Raw genomic sequence first — 23008 nt, 5'->3', positions numbered from 1 at the left:
TAACGGTCCAAGAGACAGGCAGTTTTTAAAGACCGCAGGCCCAAAATGAGCGAGGAGAACAGCTTCTTACCGAACTGTTCCAATCTCTTGGAATCCCGGTCCGGAGGAGCGGACGGGAAGGAGGATTGGGAGGTAGAGGCCTGGATAACCAGACTCTCGGGGGTGGGGTGTTGGGACAGAAAACTGTGGTCGCCCGGAGCAGGGCGGTGGCGCCTGGCAACGTTCCTATCCACAGGAGGGACTGTGGAGGGCTTGGACCAGGTGCCCTGCAGAACGTCAGTGAGGACCTCATTGAATTGCAGCAGAGGCTCAGTGGAGCATGCGGCAGACTGAAGCACCTCAGTGAGGATGTTAGTCCTCACAGCCACGGCAGGCAGCTCAAGCCCAAGGGCTGCGGCCGCCTTGCGCAGCACCACAGAAAAAGCTGCACCCTCCTCCGAAGCCACAGTCGGAGGAGAGATGAATCCAGTGTCCGGTGAGGTATCCAATCCACTGGCCTCCCCCAGTTCATCTGCCCAGTCCTGAGAAAGTTGCCCCTGAAGGGCCATAGGGTCCTCAGACCCCTCCCATTTGCCCCCGTCATCCGATTCCTGGTAAACAGGAGGAATGATCGGAGCCGGTCGATAGACAATATGTGTCTCTAGCGGCGTCGGATGCGGCGTCGGGACCGGACAGGGGCTGAACCGGGGATAGACGTCGACCGGAGTCGGGGGTGGTACCGGTGTCGGCGCCGGCAGAGGAGGCGTAACGAGGTCGACGGGGGCCCAGGCTCGGGCCCCTCGGGGACCTGCGGCGTCGGGGCCGGAGCCTCCAACGGCGCCGGAGCCTCCAACGGCGCCGGGGCCGGAGCCGCCGGCACGCGAGGTCGCCCAGTCGAGTCCGTGGGGCCCGAAGGCGCGCTAGCGAGCGTCGACGGCGGGGCCAGGCTCCTCATGGCCGAGAGGAAGGCACTGACCTCCGCCGGCGTCGCGTCAGTCCCAGGGACCGGCGGGTATGGGGACTTGCGCAGCGCCTGCGGCTCCCGCGGAGCCGCGGGGATGGAACCACCCGGACCCTCAGCCGAGTCGCGCGACCGGCGAGAGGAGTCCGAAGAGCGGTGTCGCCTCTTGGACTTCTTGGAGTGCTTCGACTTACCCGAAGACTTCGAGCCAGACGAGCGACGATGTCGAGTGCGGCTCCGCAACCGATCCTTGGACCTCCTCCTGGACCGGGATCGAGAGGGGCGCGGAGCCGAGTGGCGAAGCTCGAGAAGCTTGCGGGACTGCTCCCGCCTAGCTTTCGAGGTCAGGGCCATACAATCGGAGCACGACTCCGCGTCGTGGTCGAGGCCCAAGCAGTACAGGCACCGGCGGTGATGATCGGTCAACGACGTCAGTCGGTGACAGTCGTCGCAGGCCTTGAAACCAGGCATCCTACTGGCACCAGAGTCGAGAAGTGACCAAAAGGAGTCGAAAAAGTTAGTCAAAAAGTGACTAAAAGGGTAGCTCTCCCGGTTCGGCGCGGAAAAAAGAATAACTGACGTCAGCGCGCGAGGGCGGCGTCTAAGTACTCCGACGACGTCATTCCGGCGCACGACGCCGACGACGGACGCGGAGCCGCAGACGACGCCTAGCGACGCGCAAGGGGTATTGCTGACGAAAAATCTTCCGGATCCAGTCTGACACCTGGGGATATTCTAAGGTGAGGAATCTAACGTGTTTCTTTCAGATATAAAATGCACTCAAAGAGCATGCCTCCAACCAGTGAGACTCCCTAGTGCGAGGAAGTACCGGAGGAGGGGAGGAAGGTAGCGAGACAGAGGCTGCCTGGACTACCAGCTCTTGAGCCCTAGAATTGAGGGACAAACGAGACAGGCTCATCTGGAGCCGGCCGATGATGGTAATGTGCAATAGCAAGACCCAGAGGGTCTCCCGATTAGGGTCTCGCCCAAGTCCCAAGAAGAATGTCATAGAATGACTCACCAAAAGGCAACAAGAGCTCCACCTCCAGGTCGCACTGGAAAGTAGATCCAACAAAGGATGAGAAGGCAGAGAGACTGAGGGAGGCTGCATCTGTAAGATATCCGCAGCTTTGCAAACCGCTCTCACAAACACTGCACTAGCCTCCGTGGCCATTCTAGGTGGTGACAATAAGCCATCTGTAGGGGATGGCTGTAAACTAACCAGTCCATCAAAAGGCAGAGGCTCTGCAACCCGAGGACAACCAAAAGCCTGCCAGTGCCCCATGGGCACCTGCTCCGAGGAGCACTGAAACAACCCTGGGGGTGGTAAACCCTCTGGGGCCTCATCCTCCTAAAGTAACAGAGGAACAGCAGGGGACGACACCGGCTTCGACCGATGTTGAGGCGGTGTCGACGATCACCAAAGAGGACTCGTCCGCCCAGCGTCAACTCAACTCTACCGAGACAGGAAACTGCAGTGAGGAACAGCATCGACTGAGTCGAGCTCCGTGCAGCAGTCGCATCCAGGATCAGCGCAGGAAGCCTCACAGGGATGTGCGGTGGCCCCACAGGAGGGCCAGATGTCTGGCTGGGATGCTCCTTCGGGCCGTGTCCCGACATCGCAGCAACACCGGAACCGGAGTCAGGGTACTCGATAGGCGCAGAGGACGAACCCACTGGCAAATTCACGATCTGAGCCCCTACCCACTCTGTGGGGCCCGAAAGCGCGGCAGGGAGAGGAGGTGACCTAAAGATGGCCTGTAAAGCCTTAGAATAGGCTTCCATCTGGGATCTAGATGCCCCAACACCAGGAAATGGTGGGTAGGTGGAGGTCGACTCCTGGGGGCCCATGTCCGGTGAAGGCCGGGCGCAGCGGGCCCCTGCGTCACTTTTATGGGAGGGCGATGAACTCCGTGACTACTTCCTGTGCTTACCTGCGTCAGGCGAGCAACATCAGCGGGAACGACTCTGTGACCTGCCCCGAACAGAAGCCCCAGCTCGAGATGGAGACCGGCGACGCGAGGACTCCGAAAAGGACATCCAGGCAGATAGCAACTTCACCCGACATTCCAGCAGGGACTGTGGCTTCAGCTGCCCCCAGGCATCGTACTCCTCAGAGTTGTGGTGCTCACCAAAACACCACATGCAGATCTCGTGTGGATCCGTCGCAGACATCTGCTGCCTACAGGTCTCACACGACTTGAAGCCCTTAGGCATCACACACTGTTCCCGGGCGCTAAAAGGTGTCGATAAAGCCGGAAAACAAAAACAGGCCAAATGAACAGCTTCTCCTGGATTGGTACGCGGAAAAGAAGGAAACTGACGTCAGCGTGCCAGGAGGGACTTTTATGGCTCCACTGACGTCATACCCGTGGACGTCAAGACAGAGCCATGCAACGCCATCCTCCGGCGCGCAGAGGTACTGCTGAAGATTGTCCAGATCCAGTCTGATGCCTGGGGATATTCTAAATTAAGGAATCTGCGGCTAGATGTCTATCAGATACAAGAATTGCAATAATGATATGTTGCCTATGATAACCACTGTGGTTCAATAAGTATAATGTAAATTAGGCATAGTATGCCTTGTGCTTTAGTATAACAGATTTATGCATATGACAATCTATCTTGCAATATCCACCTGAGAAATTGGGGTGCCAGATCAGATGGTGCAAAGGCAACCAAAATCTTTTTGACTGCACAAGTGGGGTCTACATAAAACATGATCACCCATTTAATATTTAGAGTGTTTTGTGAACTCTCAGCGAGGGACTGGGGCTTGGGACTTGGGATGGGGGGGGGGGGGGGGGGGGGAGGCTGATTGACATAGAAAGCCTAAACCACCTTTAGTTAAAAAAGAAATGGTGTGCAACACTATCCTCTAGTTATGCATTTGTACTCCTCACCTAACAAAGGTTTTAAATATATGTTGCAGAGCTGAAATAGGATGAACCAATGCGGATGTAAATGGACATCCACTCTTTTGCAACTGCGAAGGTTAGCAGATTAAAAACTTAACAGTAAGCACCCAAAAGAGAAACTTAAAGAAGTGCAATAGTTGACAAAACGTTCTTATTTTCCCACATAACAAGTTCTTGTGGTAGGCTTTCCACCATCCTTTAAGATACACATACTTTCCTGCAAAAGTTACAAATACTCATATTCAATAGCTCAGCTGCTAAATTGAACATTTTTGAGGGTCTTAACACTGGGATAGTTCAATTACCCTCTATGCTGACTAAGCAAATCCTGACACCAGGGAAATCCTTAATGTAGAAGGACCTCTCTTGGAGTACCATGGTAGACGGGCCACCGCTGGTACAGTCATAAAGGGTCTCAGAGCGGACTGCATCAATTTCTTCACCACCATAAGGATCATTGGAAGAGATTGAATGCAGGCAGAGTGTCCCAGACCTAGTCTATTGTTAGTACATTCCCCAGAGACTTAGGGTGAGAATCCATGTACGACAGGGTTTGGCATTTTAGGTCTGCTTAATTTGCAAACAAGTCTACTGTTTGGTTTCCCTAATGTGAAATACTAATGCAGAATGTGAAAATCGTGAGCATCCTGTGGCGAGTGTGCATCCTCCTGCTTCCAAATCTAGTGTGAAGCACTCCTGTTGTCCATTTGAACTACAAACCTTAGATCAGGTGTGAGAAATCCTAAATCTAATTTCTGTTCCACTGAAAAGTATCTTAACTTAGTGTACCCCAAGGGACAGCTCAAGCAGGAAAACAAAGACACTGGATTTACAGCCCTGACAAAATAAATAGTTCCTATTGAACTGGAAGGGGCATTAATTTACACTTACAGCAGGGAATCTGTATACTCCCACATGTACATGGAATCTTCTGTTCTCAATGACCCCTTACTCCAAAGTATTACTCACCACAAAGAACTGCATTGAAGGGACACATTCTGCTGCCTCTGTTGGAGGAGGCAATCCTTCAGGGATTGCCACAGGCTCCATTTTCACCAACCCTGTAACGTCCACATCCTCCTCCTCTTCATCATCAGTTATTTTAAAGTCCAGGTCCTCTGTGTACTTTCTGCGCTTCACATGTCGGTTGGAGCGCCTCTTCTGAAAGAATGTTTGGAGTCAATTAACCAAATCAACAGAACCTAATAACAGCAAATCCCTCAAAGTCAGGAGTAGGGATCTCTTCCCAAATCCAGGCCTGTCCCACATTCACCGCCACATTTCATTATCTTACCAGAATGCAGTTTTGATCCTCATCCTGTGGGTCTGTTGACAGGCCAGCAGCAGCCTGCTCTCCATCAGAGTTGTCGGAAGAGATGTTCCGCTTCCGCTTTTTACCCACTATGGGAGTAATGGTGCTGTAAATGAGAATTGGGGTCCACAAGTTAATTAAACAACCCAATGCCGTTAAGGTCAATATATTTAAAAAAGGTGCAAGTAACGTTAAAGAACAGGTCTGCAGGTGTGGTTTGAGTTGAAAGATATGGACAAAAAAAATTGTTTTTGTGGAGTGGGTAAGAGCTATTTGTGTGCATAACCCAAAGATGTTAATTTCAGACAATAAAGTAAGAAGTCTTCAATTATGTGTGGTGTTCAAGGAAGGGCAAAAGAAAACTATGCTCCTCCCCAGAATAAAAGTGTTTTTCTGTTTACAACTACCCTCTCTTCACATAGCCTCAATGCCATTCAAGCATGTGAGAAAGAAGGAAATCCTTTACCTAAATTGCACCTCGAGTTTTAATACACGAAGCTAGAATTCTTTTAATGTTTTGCCAAACTGAATAGCTTTGTTATTATCAATCTGTTTTTCCATGGTTTTCTTTTCTACAGCGCTCAATTAGTGATCAATTTGGACCCTTACAACCTGCAGCTATATTCATGTGCTGGGAAATTGTTTCTTCCAAGGAAGTGGTGTGAAGACTGGCTGGGGTTCTTTATCTGTTTGGAACAGTGGTCACAATCTCTATCCTTCACTGAACTTAAACTGCAACATAAGTAACTCACAACAAGAGGACATACAAGGGAAAGCACTTCACGGATCCGCACTGATGCCCTTGTAGAACCCCAACCTGCTGCTGACACGACTAATGAAGGAACTTTTTGAACCGCTCCACAAGGTAGAACTCAGGTTCCTAACCTTAAATGCGCTCCTAATTCCTATTGCATCACTGTGAAGAGTGACAAGCTGCAAGCGCTAACCACGCAAAAGCCTTATCTGTAAGTAAACACAGAGTAGTTAGGCAAACAAATCTACGCTTTCCTCCAAGCATCATGGAACCATTCCAAGTGAACTAAACATTTCAGCTACCAGTTTCTTTCAGAAACCTAAAACTCAAGACAGAAAAGCCCTGCATAGGCTGGACCTGCACAGAACAGGAATGTACTACATCAAAAAAAATAAAGGAAATCAGAAAAGAAAGCCAGTTCTATTTATCAATTGGAAATTCAAATAAAGTGTCACCAGTGACTAAAGGCACCATTGCAAGATGGATAGTTGAAACAATCCAGATATGCTACCAAAAGTCAGGCGAGCATACAGAGGCAAGAGCATATTCCACAAGGAAAAAGGGATTCACTCTTGCCTTTCTAGCAAACGTTTGAATAAACAACATATGTATGGCAGCCGTGTGGTCATCTGTTCACACAACACTACTGTGTGGACATCCAAACGAGAAAAAGAGTACCAAAACATTTGTTTGCAGGCTCGATCAGCTTTCAACCCCACCTCCAGGGGTGAACCAGGATACCATTACAAAATCAATGCACAGCATGCAAATCGAGAAAAGCTTCATGCTGCCAAACAGAATGGTTACTTACCACTAAACGTTATGCAGCTTGAACAATTTTGGGCTGTTGGAACTCCATCTACAAAATGCACTAGACATAATGGGAAACATGCTAGCCCCAAAGAAATCGGAGTTACAGTGCAACATTACAGCTGGTTACTCTGGATATGTGCTTATTTCAAGTGTTGCACTTTTAATTCACTGGTTCCCTTAAACATTAAAGGAATAACAATAATTACGATTGGTCAGTTAGCCTGGGGCAACTACCACTGCTTTGGTTTCCTTATCTAATAAAAAAAAAACGTGGAGCAAAGACATAATGACAGCATTGACAACGAACCCTGCTATCAACCTTTTCCTTTTAAACAATGCACCATAAGTTTTCTATTTCACCGATAACAAAAAGGACTACCCGAAGGAAAGCCCAAGAATAACAGAGCAGGCACTCCAGTTCTGACAAAAGCTCCTGCTCTAGATTCATAAATATTAGTGTTCTTAGGAAATCAGCCTTCGTATTTAGGTGTCATGCAAGATAAACTGCAGAGAGACCAATACCTCGGCTGATGACCCACAACCACAGTGCTGATGGCTCAATAGAGACTGGGTAAGGACCCATGACCCCTACCTCACTGATGTGCAACATTTTGATCACATTGTCAGTTACAACCTACTTTCTGAACGACGACCGAGAACGCCCTCAATTCAAGCAAATTTATGTGAAGGTGCGATTCCTGACCATTTCACACTTCTATTGATCTTCTTGAGGAGAGCTCTACAATCTAACTGGAAAGCATCAATAACTGTCAGTTAAGACAATGAAAACCTAAATCACTGAGCCAGAAGGGAAAGCAAACATATCCATAATTTCAGACCACACTGAATTTTATTATTTTTATTTATTCGAAACGTTTTATAAAGCGCGAACAAGATCCTTACGAGTATCACAGCGCTGTACAGACCTGGCGAAAGCAGGAATACAATCAAACACAATGGTACAAAAGCTGTAGTTAAGTCCACACACTGTCAAATAAAGGGGGGAAACAAAGGTCAGGGGTTGGGGAGTTGGCCCGACCCGTACATTATCAGAATTGACTTAGAGCAAGATGCCAATTTAACAGACAAGCATACAATAAATCGAAACAGTGTAAAATAAGAATCAAATTTGTAGACTGAGCATGAGAACAAGGTGATGTGAATTTTCACTCAAGAATAGCCGTTTGACATGTTTCTTGAAAGATGCAGTGGAAGGATTGGATCTGATCTCAGGAGGCAGAGCGTTCCAAATTCTTGGAGCAAGACCGGTAAGATCTTATCTTTTTAAATTTGGGAGGTTTCAAAAGTAGGGTGGACGTACTTCTTAAGTTCCAACATGAGCCCGATAGTTCAAGCTTATCTACCAAGTAAACCGGGGTGTTGTAATGTATGGCTTTATTCGTCAAGCAAGCTATCTTGAAATGTATCCAAGCTTCGATAAATAGCCAGTTTAGTTGCAAAAGGTCGGGGGAGATGTGGTCATGCTTTCTGGAGACAGTGATGAGCCTGGCCGATGCTTTTACAGTAGCTCTGAGGGGGGCCAAGCTAGCTTTGAGAAGCCCAGCAAAGGTCACCAAACCATATTCCAGTCGAGATATAACCAGGGATTGTACAGCAGGCCTGGTATGTGCAGGGGGTAGGGAAGGCTTGATTTTCTGAAGGGTGTTGAGTTGTGCGCTTGCATATTTATGTATTTGTCCAAGGTGATGCCTAACGATTTAGCAGTCAACCACATGGGGGTGCAGTTAAGACCAGGGAGTTGTTTAAGCCAGTCCAGGGTAGGTGCAGAGTGGTTGGGGGGAGCAATCAGAAGGAATTCAGTTTTGAGAGTATTTAACAAAAGATGGTTCTGGGATAACCATTGTTGAGTTTTTATGTCCTCTTGAGAGGCGATCTTCAAGTACAGTTGCATGTCATCCGCATACATGTGGTACTGAATGTTAGAATGGTTCAGAATGACGGTAAGTGGTTCCTTAAGACGGTTGAAAAAGAGAGTGGGTGAGTGCGCAGATACTAGCGGAACTCCAATTGTAACAGGGGCACTGGTTGCAAGGGAGTGGTTAACTTGGATTCTTTGTGTGCGGTTATGTAAGAAAGAGGCAAACCAATTTAGGACCGGGCCTGTGGGACCCATCCTATGTTGAAAAAGAGAAATCAAGTTTACATGTTTGATGGTATCAAATGCTGATGACAGGTCAAGAAGGATCAGTAGACAAGGGACATTTTGACCAAGGGATCTCATGTCGTCATTCACAATGTGGATAGTGCTGTTTCAGTACTGCGCCCTGCTCTGAAACTCGACTGGTAGAGGTCAAGAAGTAGAAATTTATAAGTGTGGTTGCATAACTGCGAGTAGATGCATTTCTTGAGCAATTTAGCGAGAGTAATGATGCTGGTGATAGGTAGGAAGTTGTTAGGATCAGATAAATCAGAATTGGGCTTCTTTGGGATGGGAGTAACTTGCCCAGTCTTGAGACAATCAGGGATCCTTCCTTGTAAGAGAGATTCATGAATGATCCGGGACCACAGAGGGAGAATGGCCGATTTGAGATCTTTAACAAAACTTAACAGTTAGTGGATCACTGAAATGGTTGAAAGGCTTAAGGGACGCCATTTCGTTGAGCAGCTCTGACATCTGGCAGGAGTAAGGAATTCCAAGAGGTGTCGTTTTTGAGAAAACAACCAATGGGTAAGGCCACTGCCGAAGGATCCGCCAACTCAGCTGATGAAGTAGAGGTTCAGAGGCCGCAAAATGGGAGTGTGAGATAGCAGCTCCAGTTCAATTTTTCTTGTTTTTTCAGAGAAGTGCACTGAGAAGTCCTCCCCACTAGGAAGCAAGGACAAGGGAGTCGAGATAGTATTGGAAGAGTGTGACAAAGTGCCATCTTTCTTGCATGGTATGTACCCACTTTTTGCTGAATTGCTGAATGTACTTTGACTGAGTGTGCCCTGGACTCCTGTCAATCAGGTGCCCAGGGCCTATGTTCCTTCCCTAAAACACAAAACACAAATTGGCAAACCCTGGCCACATGTAAGCCCCCGGTAAATGGTACCCAGGGCCTTGTGACCAGAGAAGGCCTCTAAGGGCTGCAGCACTCATAGTGCACCCTTAGAGGCCCTGTACCCTTACACACACACACTGCCCTTGCAGGCTGGGTGTCTGAGTACAAGACAAAAGCCAAGAGTCGACATGGCACACATTCCTGTGTGCCATGCCCACCACCTACAATGCCATGGCATACATCAGCCAACCCTCTAGCTGGGTGCCCTATGCCAGTGGTGTGGACACAGGAGCATGAGCCATGTGCCCCTACAGTACCCAGGTCCATTCCTGGGCACTGTAAGTGCAGTGCTGCCATTTAAGAGTACGTGGTGCTGAGAGCTCGTCAAACACGAACTCCCCAGCACCATAATCGCAACACTAAAGACAGAGAAGTTTGGTATCAAACTTCTTAGCACATTAAACCCACACTGATGCCAGTGTGGGATTTAATGTACCAAGCACCCCAGAGGGAATCTTAGAGATGCCCCCTAAAACCTAACCTACAATCCACATCTGTTCTGAGGCTGTCCAGGCTACCACACAGCAGACATGTTGCTGGACCCCTGGGTAGGAGAGCCCCTGCTCTCCTGGGCCTGCAACAATGCACATCCTGGGCGAGGTGCTAAATCTCCTCCCTCAGGATGGGCAGGGGGAAGCTTCAACGGCATGCCGCCTCTGTGAGCTTCCCCAGGCCACTGCAACACCCCACTCTGGCGGGAAGCTTTGGCCGGAAACCCCAAATAAGGACAGGGGATGTGCCAGCCTGCCAACCCCACCCCTCAGGTGGGGGAGGCGAGGTGAAGCACATCTCTGGGCTCTCGCCAGCTTGAAGATGGGAAGCCCTGCCCAATCAGGACTAGGCTACTGGCCCCCTCCCACAGGAGAGAGGCAGGATAGGGGTGTATTCACCCCAGGACAGGGACCCATTGGTCCCTGCCCTTCACCTACCTGTAACGCCCCTAAATCTAGTATTTAGGGGCGGCCTGAACCTTCCTTCCCCAGATTCCAGATTCCGAAATCCGAAGAAGAGCTAGAAAAAAGAAGAAGACGACCTGCCCTGCAGCTGCTAAAAAGAAGAAGACACCAACTGCTTTGGCCCCAGCCCTACCGGCCTGTCGACCCTCGAACCTGCTCCTGCTCCAAACCGGCATCTCTTGTGGCCAGCAACCTCACAAACCCCGGAGGACCTGACTACCTTTTGGCTCCAAGCCCCTGGGACTACCATGAGTAGAGGCTCTACTCAAAATCTACTTCCAATCCGTGGCATCAGCCCGGAACCGCGAACCCTTCACACTCTGCACCCGCCAAGCCTGGCCTGTGCCGGAATGAACAAAGACCACGAGGACGACCCCACGGCGACTGTGACCCCGAGTCCGGCACCCAAGGACTTCCCTCGACGCTCCTGAAGAAGCCTGCAGCATCAGAACCAGGTGCCCCCCCAACCGCGATCGACTGACGGTAAGCTTTACCGACACCAAAAGGCACCCCTGCACCCGGCGCCCCGCGGCCCCCCGCGGCCCCCCGTGCCCAATCTCGGGGTACCTACCTATCCTCCAACTACCAAACTTACCTCTCGAAGTGGTGGTGGCACCTGAAGAATCTTCATCCCCGAGCTTGCAGTCTTTTTCTAAACCGGAGCTTTCCCATTGAAATCAATTGAGCGCCCGGAGGCTCAAAAGCACCCTGCACCCAGCCGCCCGAGTGGCCCTGGCAGTGGAAGCTCTACACCCAACTACTTCCCTACTGCCCTGAGTAAGTGACTTGGACTCCAGCTCCCACAGCCGCGTGACCTGCTAGTCAGCAGCCACAAACCAATGCCCCCCTACCTCTCATAGGATAACATTGGGCCTAACTCTCTGCACCCGGCCGCCCCCGAGCCGCTGAGGGTGAAGCAACTGTACCTACCTGACCCTGGGAGACCCCTAAGTCTATGCCCAGGCCCTTAACTCTGCCAGTCGAGTACTTACCTTTAAACCGATAACTCAATTTTCTCCATAGGGTAACATTGACTGGTTTTTCCTGAAATTTCTTCAAAGTGTGGATTTTTCAAATCTTAAAATATTCACCAAAAATCAGCCGAGTAACGAAAACGAAAATACTCACCTGCTATTAGGTGAGCTCCCAGTGCTGGATCTTGGTGCCCAGCACTGACTCTGAAAAATACTTACAACTGTACTTACCAGTAACCCAATTTTCTCCCATAGGAAATCATTGACTGTTTTTCTGTGAAATTTCTTTTAAGTGTCGATTTCTGCAAACTTAAAATATTCTTTAAAAATCGTATAATTTCTGAAAACGTAATTACTTAACTGTTTTGGATAAAGGTCCCAGTACTGAGTCTAGGCACCCAGTACTGGATTACAAAAGTAACGAGAACATACTGTACCTGCAACGTGAATTTACTGCCATAGGGAATCAGACTGTTTTCTATGAAATATTTTATGTCAACTTTTAAAATAGCAAAATATGATCTAAAAATCAGCACAGTAAGTCGACTTTTATCACTTGTTTCCAAGTACTGTCCCAGGACTGAATCTAGGATCCAGTCCTGGAATTCCAAAAGTAACCTAAAAGTAATCTATTGCAAATAACTTGAAACTTCCATTGAACTCAATGCATTATTGTGTTTAGAATTCTGTTGCCTATTGCAACAACTTGCAATTATTTACAAAAGTCAATTACATATTGCTAAAGTATTTACCTACAGCATCTAATTCTGAGAAAGTATATTTTAATACCTATTGTTGGTTCGAAAATAAAACAAGCATATATTTTTTTATATATAAACCATTGGCCTAGAGTTCAGTTATTGAGTGTGCGAAACCATTTGCTGACTGAGTGTGTACATCAAAATGCTTAACACTGTCCTCTGATACTGCCTTACTGCTCGACCAAGCTACCACTTTAGAGAGTAAGGTTATATCTAACTTTAGCCTCTGCCAAACCTCTGGGGACTGTGGACTCTGTACACACTGTACCTATTTGGGAACAGTATAAACAGAGCACTTTCTCACAGGCACCGCTGGGTTGAGCACACAAGGCTGTGGAGTGTCGGGTGCAGGGGTGCCTTGGGACGACGGATTTTCTTACCCGCTCTGTTCGCGGTAGGGGGGGGTCCTTTGGATTGAGGCTGCAGGCGTCGTCGGGAGGCTTGAGGCAGGTCAGGGGTCGCCAGATCTCGGGTCAGGATTGCCGGGTGGACCTCCTCGTGATATTTGTCCCCTCGAGCTCGGGCCGGATTCGGCAGGTGCAGAGTGTGCGGGATTCGCGGTTCCTGGCTGGCACCAGAAGCTGCAGTTCAAACACATCCAGTGTTCACGGGAGAAACAGCTTGGAAAGTAAAGGCAGGCAGGTCCTCCGGGGTTTTTGAGGTTGCTGTCCGCTGGACACGCCGGGGTTTTGCAGGAGCAGGTTCGAGGGGAGACAGGCCGGTAGGGCCGTGGCCAAGTCAGTGAGCGTCGTCCTCTTGTTAGCTCTGCATGGCTTCTCGTCCTTCTCTTCTTTTTCTTGTGGTTGCTGAATCTGAGGAAGGAAGGTTCAGGGTGCCCCTAAATACTAAATTTAGGGGTGTGACAGGTAGGTAAAGGGCAGGGACCAATGGGTCCCTTCCCTGGGGTGGGTACACCCCCTATTCTGCCACTCTCCAGTGGGAGGGAGTAGGATCCTGTCCCAGGTTGGCTGGGTGCCCCCATCCTCAAGATGGCGGGGACTCGAGGTTGTGCTTCACCTCGCCTACCCCACCTTAGGGGTTAAGTTGGCAGAGGTGGGCACACCTCTCTTCCTCACTTGTTTTTCCCGCCGGTTCTCCTGCCCAAAGTGTGGGGTAGAACCAGTGGGGACCAGTTGCTGAAAGCAGCAAATGGTCTGGAGAGCTCAGAAAGGCGGCATGCCTTTGAAGCTTCTCCTTCGTGAACCCTGCCCATCCTTAGGGAGGAGGCTTGGCACCTCGTCCGAGGATGTGCATTGTTTCAGGCCCCCGAGAGCAGCAGGCTCTTGACCCAAAGATCCAGAAACATGTCTGGTGGTGGCAGCCTGGGCAGCCACTCAGTCAGGTCACTAGTAGTTGGTTGTGTTTCAGGGGGCATCTTTAAGAATCCCTCTGTGGAGCATTTTACATTAGATCCCACACTGGCATCAGTGTGGGTTTAATGTGCTGAAAAGTTTGATACCAAACTTCCCAGTCTTCAGTGTAGCCATTATTGTGCTGTGGAGTTCGTAATGACAACCTCCTAGCACCATGTACTCCTAATGGCAGCACTGCACTTATAGGGCCCAGGAATGGACCTGGGTACTATAGGGGTACAGGGTTCATGCACCTGTACCCTCACCACTGGCATAGAGCACCCAGCTAGAGGGGTGACTGATGTATGCCAGGGCAGTGGTTTGTGGGCATGGCACACAGGGATTGTGTGCCATGTCGACTGTTTTGTTCTGCACCAAGACACTCAGCCTGCAAAGGCAGTGTGTGTGTGTCAGGGTACAGGGCCTCTATGGGTGGCACAATAAGTGCTGCAGCCCTTAGGGGCCTTCTCTGGTCACAATGCCCTGGGTACCTATGGTACCATTTACCAGGGGCTGACATGTGGCCAGAGATGCCAATTGGGTTTAGGCTTCAATGCAGTCTTAGGGAAGGGATACAGGCCCTGGGTACCTGATTGGCAGGAGCCCAGGGCAATCTCAGTCAAAGCACATCAGCAATTCAGCAGAAAGTGGAGGCATACCATGCAAGAAAGAGGGCACTTTCCCACAACACATGAATGGACAGGTAATCTTGGGAGGAGACTTTAATAGGGTTGCGGACACATCGGCCGAACGCTCACACCCCCCGCTCTTGGGAGCGCAATATCACCGCACAGTAGTGGGGTACCGGGACTGGATACACCACGGGGGCCTTGAAGATTTCTGGAGGGTGCAGCACAAAGGGGACAGAGAATAGTCCTTCTTTTCACTGATCCACACCATGCTCAACACTTTTCTTTGCACACTGGCCCTCAGTGGTTCCATCACGCACAGAGCACTCTGTCCGACCAAAGTCCCCTATTTATGACCCATCAACCTATAGGGAGACGGCTCCCGATCCCTTCATGGAGGCTTAATCCGTTGGCACTGGAAGACGCCCTTTATCGTTCACCTTTGACTGCACTTATTGAAACCTTTTTTTTCCCCATAAACGCCCATAAAGCACCTTCAGCCCTACTGGAATGGGAGGCGTTCAAGGTAGTGGTACACGGTCACTGCATGGGGCAGTCGATTGGGGCACAGCAAGAAACTCGCCAGGAAAGCATAGATTTGTAGGGAAAATTACGCCAGTTAGACAATGCCCAGGTAACTGATCCCATCTCCCTACTTAGATTGCAAGAAACGTGCACGAGTTATAACGAAGTTCTTGGCCGGCTGCGATGCCACAGTTGTAAAGAGTATCTAGACAGGGTGCAGAGGGAGGAAGGGAAGGCTGGTCGGCTTCTGACATGGTAAATTAAACCAGAGTCCTGTGGATCACCGATTACACAGTTACAGTTGGAAACAGGTGACTTATTCTATAACCCAGACAAAATTATTGCTTCCTTTCAAAACTATTACGAGAGGTTTATGCTGCTCGGGCAGCGGTCAGCCAGTCCCTCAGGGAATTTATAGATCCCCTACTACTTATGACTGTAGACCACCAGACACAGGAAGGACTGGGGGGCCCAGTGACACTACAGGAAATCAGTGCGGCCATTGCCGCCATGGCACCTTGTAAAGCGTCAGGCTCCGATGGATTACCAGCAGAATTCTACAAACGGTTTACTACTAGTCTAGCACCGCAACTAGCGACCCTGTATGCAGTCACTTGAACGGGGTGACTTCCTGACACTACCTGTGACACACTTGTATTCTCCCTCCCTAAATCCAAGGAGATTAGTGCCAAAATGGTGGACTATAGGCCCCTCTCAATGCTCAATTTATATTTTAAAATCCTTAGAAAGGTTCTGTCATGCAGGCTGCTCCCCCACATGAGATCTCTTATCCATCCCGACCAAAATGGATTTATTCCTTCCAGCAGTACCTCTTATAATCTTCGTAGACTCTACTCCATCCTCTCCCACACGGAATGCCAGCCATACAGCATGCGGCAGTGTTGTCAATCGACGTGGAAAAAGCCTTTGACACTGTTAGCTGGGAGTACCTGTTTAAGTTATGTTGCGTATGGGGCGTGGAAATGGTTGGGTGAGGTGGGTATGGCTCCTTTATGCAGCACCCACTGCAAGGGTTAAGACGGGCCAATCAATTTCCAACCAATACAAGATTTCCCGAGGTACTCAACAGGGGAGTAATCTCACGCTCATCTTGTTCGCCTTAGCAATAGAGCTGCTTGCTGAGAGGGTCCGATTGGGGAGGGGGAGGGATTAGGTCTTAATGTGGGCGAGCAGGTACATACGATTTCGCTCTATGCATCGACCTACTGATTTACTTGGAAGAGGGCAGTGAAGGGCACCGCCTCGGCTGTACAGATCCTGAAGAGCTTCGAACAACTATCGGACCTTCAGGTTAATAAAACCAAGACATATTTATTTCCTGTGGTGGGCCTGCTACCCAGGCCTGAGGCCACACAAGCTGAAATCATTTGGATCCCCCATTCATTTAAATACCTGGGTATCCACATCTTCCCCGCCCTAGAAGATCTGTGGTAAGGAAACCTGGGCAGAGCCTTGCAATCTCTTAGATCTGTGTTCTCTTCTGGCGTACCCTGCAGCTCCCTATTATGGCAAGGATTTCCTTACCAAAAAGGGTTATTTTACCCCGGCTATTGTACTTTTTGGTTAACCTTCCAGTCTTGATTCCTCCAAGCTGGTTAAGCTCGCTGAATTCTCTGCTACGAGACCTGGTGTGGGGTGATGGGTATTCGAGAAGGACTTGAAGACTCTGCCGCGTCCCATGACTAAAAGGGGTTTGGGGGTACCGAATTCTGAGCTCTATATGCTGGCTGCCCAACTGCATTGGCTGGTACAATGGTTAGAGGGGGTTAACGAGGTAGGCACATGTCTGACAAAACCTGATAGTTGTCGCAGACTTTTGTTGCCTAAATTGTTAGACCTGACCATTCCCGACCCGTATCGCTCGTTATTGCAATGTACTGCCTTGCCGTCCTGGAAAAGATGCTTAACCAAACTGCAGAGAACCCCGAGATACACCCACATGCTGCCCCTTGTAGGCTTGCCACATGGAGACCCTAAGACACTATTTATAGCTGACCAGTTGGCACCCTGACGGAGGCATGGTTCGAGTACGTTGTGGGCTGCTATCTGGAGAAAAATCTGATCCCATTTGCACAATTGGTGGACAGCTGCGGGCTTCCCCCGGGACAGTGCCTACATTATGAAGCTTTGGCTCGTACTTTCGGGCAATTATGGGGTGAGGGAGGAGCCTGAAGCGCACCCAGTATTGTATGCATTGATCACTCTGGTCTCGGCCGGGCATCATGTGAAGTGGTTCTATGCTACCCTGCTCACTGCATACCTGGACTCCTTATATGAATTACGGGGGAGATGGGAAATGATCATGGGTGGAAAATTCACACACAGAATGGGGCAAGGTTTTGCAGCCCCCTAAGGTGGTCTCCCGTAACATGCACCTAAAATATATGCAATTTAACTTCATGCATATGATCTACATGACGCAACACCACCATAACGTTTGCTATTGGTGGAATGCGGAAATGCCCAAGATGTGCCCAAATTGACGCAGGTTTTTACATATGACCTGGGAATGTCAGTACCTACGTCCCTTCTGGGAAGCAATTATTGCCAATATTAAGGATGCTTGTGGAAGGGAATTGGCCCTCACGGTGCGGGTGCGTTTGTTGGGTCTCTTCCCCCGCACGCATAAATGAAAGGTTGGTGCGAGAAGTTGGCCTGGTATATGCTCTTCACTAGTTAAAGTGGACACCTTGCACCAGTACAATTCGACTCTTATGGTAGTAGGTTTAGGACAACCTTTTAAAGAAATCTATCCTAGTGGTAGCTGTGGAGAGCAGCCTTCAGGCTAAGTCTTTAGAGGAATGTAAAGCAGCTTGTTTTACCTTATAATCTCTGGAATCACTAAATGAAAGGACACCACACAGGTATATATATCAAATATATATGTATTTATTACTAACAACTCTCTGCTAATCTCTTTATGAGATTAGAAGTCAGGAACATATGCACAAATCAACATTTCACAATAAGTTAAGCACAAATATGGCTGGGGCCCTAGGGGCGTACCAAACCATATACTAAAAAAAGAGACTTGGAGATAACTACTTGTAGGACAAGGCCTAGGGCCTTCAGAAGTGCCTGGGCCTCACAAAACCACCCAAGGCAGGTAAGTAAAGGACCCACGGGAGACGCATGCAGTGTGAGAACACAGCAGCGAATCCCTATTGACTTCAATGGAGCAAGTCGTGATTGGAAATTAAGAGTTTTAGGATACTTCGGGAGAGTCTACAAGCAAGTCACTCACAGGGTGAGTAGTTCTAGAGCCAACACACACAGGAGCACTGTAGTGCTGGAGTTACCTTACACAGGGAAGCCGGGTGCATAGGTGTCTTTTGGTGTCGGGTCGCGGCGTCGCTTTCAATGGGAGCCAAAGAAGACTTGCTGCTTGTGAAGACAGGAAAAGTGTCCGGTGGAATCAAAGCCTGGCTTCAGAAGAAGGAAGACCTGAAAGAAGAGGGGATAGTGTTCATTTCACTTGGCAGTGACCCGGGGCAAGGAAGATGGATACCCACAGTCGTCGGGTGATTTCGGGTGATCCACGGGTGTCTTGACTCTTCAGCCACGAGGTCCAGGAGGAGTCGACGACAACCAAGAGCTGGATTCAGTGTGTCCCACGAAGTCTGCAGCTTACAGCGGTGTCGGTGACCAGATTGGAGCCAACAAACCTTGGTAACAGCAAGTCTCGTGGAAAGGATAAAAAGTCGGCGGTGCAGACCAGCAAGGTCTGAGGGACTCCCCTAGCGAGGGTAAGTCAGGGCAGGCCTGGAGCAACCAGGGGAGCACTTTGAAACTGTAGAAAAGTCTTCTGGGGACCCACAAGCCAACCGGCAAGGGATCGCGAAGACGCTTCGGGAGGATTCACTAAACAGGGGTCCACGGTCACTCGGGACAGGGTAGGCCTCTGATATTCGGACGGATTCCTGCTGGAGGCTTGGACCACACGTGGTCCAATTCACAAGTTCGTATAACGTCGTGAAGGGGTTGCACTCGAAAATCGTGCCCGGTACCCAGGGATTGCGGTTCCTCGTCACTCGTGGGGTCCACTTGCCTCAGCGTCGCTGGGGACTCACAATGGCCTTGGAGAAGTCAGGAAATCCTCTTCCTGGGCTGCAGGGACTTCGGACTCCGGCGGGAGCGGGAAAGTTTGCGACCGTTGATTGCAAGATTTAGTGTCTGCCAAGCAGGGGAGTCACTCCTTGACTCCAAGGGAGATTCTTCCGTCTTTCAGATGTAATGGAACGTCGAAGGTCCAGGATTCTTCTTCAGAGCGTCGTCAAAGGATATCTAGTTTGCAATGGCAAGGGTTCCCTAACATACTGAAAGGAAGGAAGGGAGGGACTAGCTCTATGACCCCACCTATGGGAGGGTCAGGGGAGGGGGTGGCTACACCCACTTCCCTTTGTCCAGTTTCGCACCAGAGCAGGGGCCGGTAGCCCCTGAGCCGGTTTGAACTGGTGTATGCACAGAGGAGCCTACTGCTCCCCCAGTAAAGGACTTCAAAGCACTCTAGAATTGCACCCACCAAGCCCCAATACTCTAAACCCTGTCTGAGAGGTGGTCACACCTCCCTGTGACAGGATGTCTATTGTTGGGCCTCCTCCACTGCGAGTTTCGGTCACCAGCAGGAGGGCAGCCCAGTGTCTGACTGGTGGCATCCATTTTGTGATGCCAGGGCTCTTCAGGATTCTACTGTGTTTCCACAGTAGGTACATGTCTATCCCACTAGAAGGGTGGGATCATACTCCCACACCAATTACTGGAATGGGGGTATGATTCCAAAGCGTTTGACACCAAACACGACATGTTTTGATGCAGCCATTCCAAAGTTAGCATTTACCGCGAGGTCATAATGCACTTAAGCGTATATGGATTGACCGCATTCACAAACAGCCCCAGAGAATGGACTCTGAGAGCTGCAGAGGGGCCCTGCTCAGGCAGAGGCACCCCCTCACATGGAAACCAAGCACCCTGCCCTCAGGATTGATGGGTGACTGATCGGTTTAAATGTGTGTGCAGGAGAGATAGTGAACCTATATCTCAGTGAGGAGTGCTAACACCACCTCACCCAGGCTGCAGTAGCAGGCCTGTGGTGTCAGATTTAGTCTGCTTCCCAGGGGTGGCATAATACATGCTTCAGCCCCTGGTAGACCTGTGAAGTACCTATGCCCTTGATAAGTAAGGTACCATATACTAGGGGCTCACAAGGGACCACAGTATCCAATCAACAGTGCACCTAATGTGCACACCATGTCGTTTAAGGGAGTAAGCAGATAGGCTGGGGTCCTAAATAGCAGGATCCCAGCCAGACTAGTCAAAAACCATCAAAACATCAGGAAAAAAAGTGGGGGCAACCATGTAGTCAGATTCCACCTTCTTACAGTTGGGAATAGGTTGATTGACTTAGCCCCAGGACTTGCCAAACTCTGAATAGCGTTAGATTGGAAATCAATGCAGGGACCCCAGCTGAAAAGTTGGAGTAGAGATGTGATTGGTTGGACTGGGGCAGATGGTAGAGCATTGAGTTGGGAGGAGGTTAGAGGAATGCGCAAGTGCCCCATAGCTGATTAATGAAAGGAGTCGCTGGTGTCATGGGAACGGCCGATGCAAACAAGTAGCGAGGGGGAGGGGTGAGTGGTTTTATGAGAAGGTGCTGAAATACAACAACCTCTTCCGGTTCACATGGTGGTGGATTTAGCCTTGTTAATGTTCTCAAAGCTTAAGTATTGCTGTCGAAAGAGCATGTATTGGTGATGAGGACTGGTGAAGGGAAGGAGCTCTTTCCTGCTCCCCTGTGAGCTCCTTGTGCTTTAACCCACCGAATTTTGAACTGTAAGATCCTAGCCTATAACACTCTTCTGCACAGTTTTAAGTTTATAGTTTAAAGTTTAAAAAGTAGATTTATTAATCTTTGATGGTTCTGTTATACCCTAGCGTGAGGCCGAAGGCCGACGATGTGAAAGGTACTAACAAAAAATAAGAGTATTAGAATGTATAATTGTACACTAGGGACTGGGCTGTTCCACTAAGTTTATTCCCAGCTTGTAACAAGACAGTATATATGTTGACAGCAATCTGCAGTGAACACCGAGTGATATAGTTTAAAGTGCTGTACCAGATAATGCTATGCAAAGATATGCCTGTTGTCTGTGACCTGTAATGTTATGTACAAAATGCCAATAAAAATGTTAGCTTCCCCACAGTCCTCACTTTCAGAGGTTGACCCTTCTGGTAGAGGAGAGCTTGCTGTCAGTGATTGGACTCTTTGTTAATGGGAATACTTTGGCCTCTATCAGACTAAGTTTAGCTCCAAGAAAGTCTTCCATTTTTGCATTTGGGAATGGTTTATCTCAGTTTAGTTTGTGGAGCATTTTTACCATTACTTGTAGGTTTTCCTGACACTGTACCTCCGCCATGGTTTGTCCCAAGCCTAACAGGCGCAAAGAGGAGGGTTATACAAGAGGCTAGCTACCCCACCATGTAAAAGATCCCAGCTACAGAAACATCAATCAAAAGATCAAAAGACACGCTGGCCTTGGGGAGAGAGAGAAGAACAAGTTACTTACCTTCGGTAACGATGTATCTGTAAGAAACATTAGTTAGTTAGATTCCTCACCTTAGAATATCCCCAGGCGTCAGACTGGATCCGGAAGATTTTTCGTCAGCAATACCCCTTGCGCGTCGCTAGGCGTCGTCTGCGGCTCCGCGTCCGTCGTCGGCGTCGTGCGCCGGGATGACGTCGTCGGAGTACTTAGACGCCGCCCTCGCGCGCTGACGTCAGTTCTTGTACATAGCCTTCCGCGCCAGGAACGCAGAGCCATGCAAAGACCGACACTGGTGCCAAAAATAAAATCTAGGGGCCTGAAAGGACAACCTCAACCCTAGATGTCAGTTCGCAGGACGGGGAGGATGGGTGGGTCGGTGAGGAATCTAACTAACTAATGTTTCTTACAGATACATCGTTACCGAAGGTAAGTAACTTGTTCATCTGAAAGAAACACGTTAGTTAGATTCCTCACCTTAGAATAGATACCCAAGCAATACCATCCCCGGTGGTGGGTCTGCGAACCAAGATCACACCAGAAAGTCCTGGAGGACAGAACGGCCAAAGAAGCCATCCCTCCGGACTTGGCTGTCAAGGCAATAATGCCTGGCAAACGTGTGTAGCGAAGCCCACGTCGCCGCCTGACAGATGTCCTGCAAAGGGACTCCCCGTCCCAAGGCAGTAGTAGCCGCCGTGGCCCGAGTAGAATGGGCGCGCAGCCCAACAGGAGGGTCCTTTTTAGCCAAGGAAAAGCAAATTTTTATACACAAAACGACCCACCGAGAGATGGTCCGTTTGTGCACAGCTTTCCCCTTCTTAGCGCCCACGTACCCAACAAAAAGCTGGTCGTCCACCCGGAACTGTTTTGTGCGGTCCAGATAAAAGGAGAGCGCACGTTTTGGGTCCAGACGGTGGAGCCTCTTCCTCTTTGGAAGGATGCGGAGGCGGAAAGAAGGTGGGCAAGGTGACAGACTGCCCAAGATGAAAGGGGGTAACCACAGGGGACTTGAAAAGAGAAGGCTGATCAGGAAGCCGCAAGAAGGCGGAGATGGCAGCAAGATAACCTTTCAGGGTGCCCAGGGCAGAGCCCTGCCGGGCCAGAGAAAGAAGGAAGAGGAGAACCTCAGAAAGAGGGGCGGAAAGGGGATCCACAGCCTTTGCTGTGCACCATGCCACAAATTTGTTCCACCGGCAGGCGTATACCGACTTTGTGGAGGGACGCCTGGCTGCCAGAATGATATCACAGACTTCAGGAGGCAAGTCAAATGGCATCAACTGCCGCCGCTCAATCTCCACGCATGGAGGTGGAGGCTGGACAGGTTCGGGTGGAGGACCGTCCCCTGCTGCTGCGACAGAAGATCCTCCCGAAGGGGCAGACGTATCGGGGGATCGGTCAACAGACTGAGTAGCTCGGGATACCAGTATCTTCGTGCCCAATCCGGAGCCACCA

The 23008-nt window shown here is 49.7% G+C and overlaps 1 protein-coding gene across 7 annotated transcripts in view; it reads right to left on the bottom strand.

Annotated features, from left to right (window-relative positions):
- Positions 1-23008, bottom strand: part of LOC146871232 (ATP-dependent chromatin remodeler CHD8-like) — a 2388691-nt gene that overhangs the window by 2050092 nt on the left and 315591 nt on the right. For 6 of the 7 annotated variants that reach the window (XM_085650618.1, XM_085650635.1, XM_085650640.1 and 3 more), the window contains exons 5-6: positions 5153-5276; positions 4828-5019 (exon numbers count right to left, since the gene is read on the bottom strand). In XM_085650618.1, coding sequence (XP_085506744.1) covers positions 4828-5019; positions 5153-5276 — 316 coding nt within the window. The remainder of the gene's footprint in view (positions 1-4827; positions 5020-5152; positions 5277-23008) is intronic. The other variant, XM_085650631.1, reaches the window with a different exon arrangement.

This window comes from Triturus cristatus, chromosome 1_1 (assembly GCF_964204655.1).
Source record: "Triturus cristatus chromosome 1_1, aTriCri1.1, whole genome shotgun sequence".
NCBI classification, from domain to species: domain Eukaryota; kingdom Metazoa; phylum Chordata; class Amphibia; order Caudata; family Salamandridae; genus Triturus; species Triturus cristatus.
Note: the sequence above shows the minus strand (reverse complement) of the source record. Positions and strands in the feature narration are given on the sequence as shown.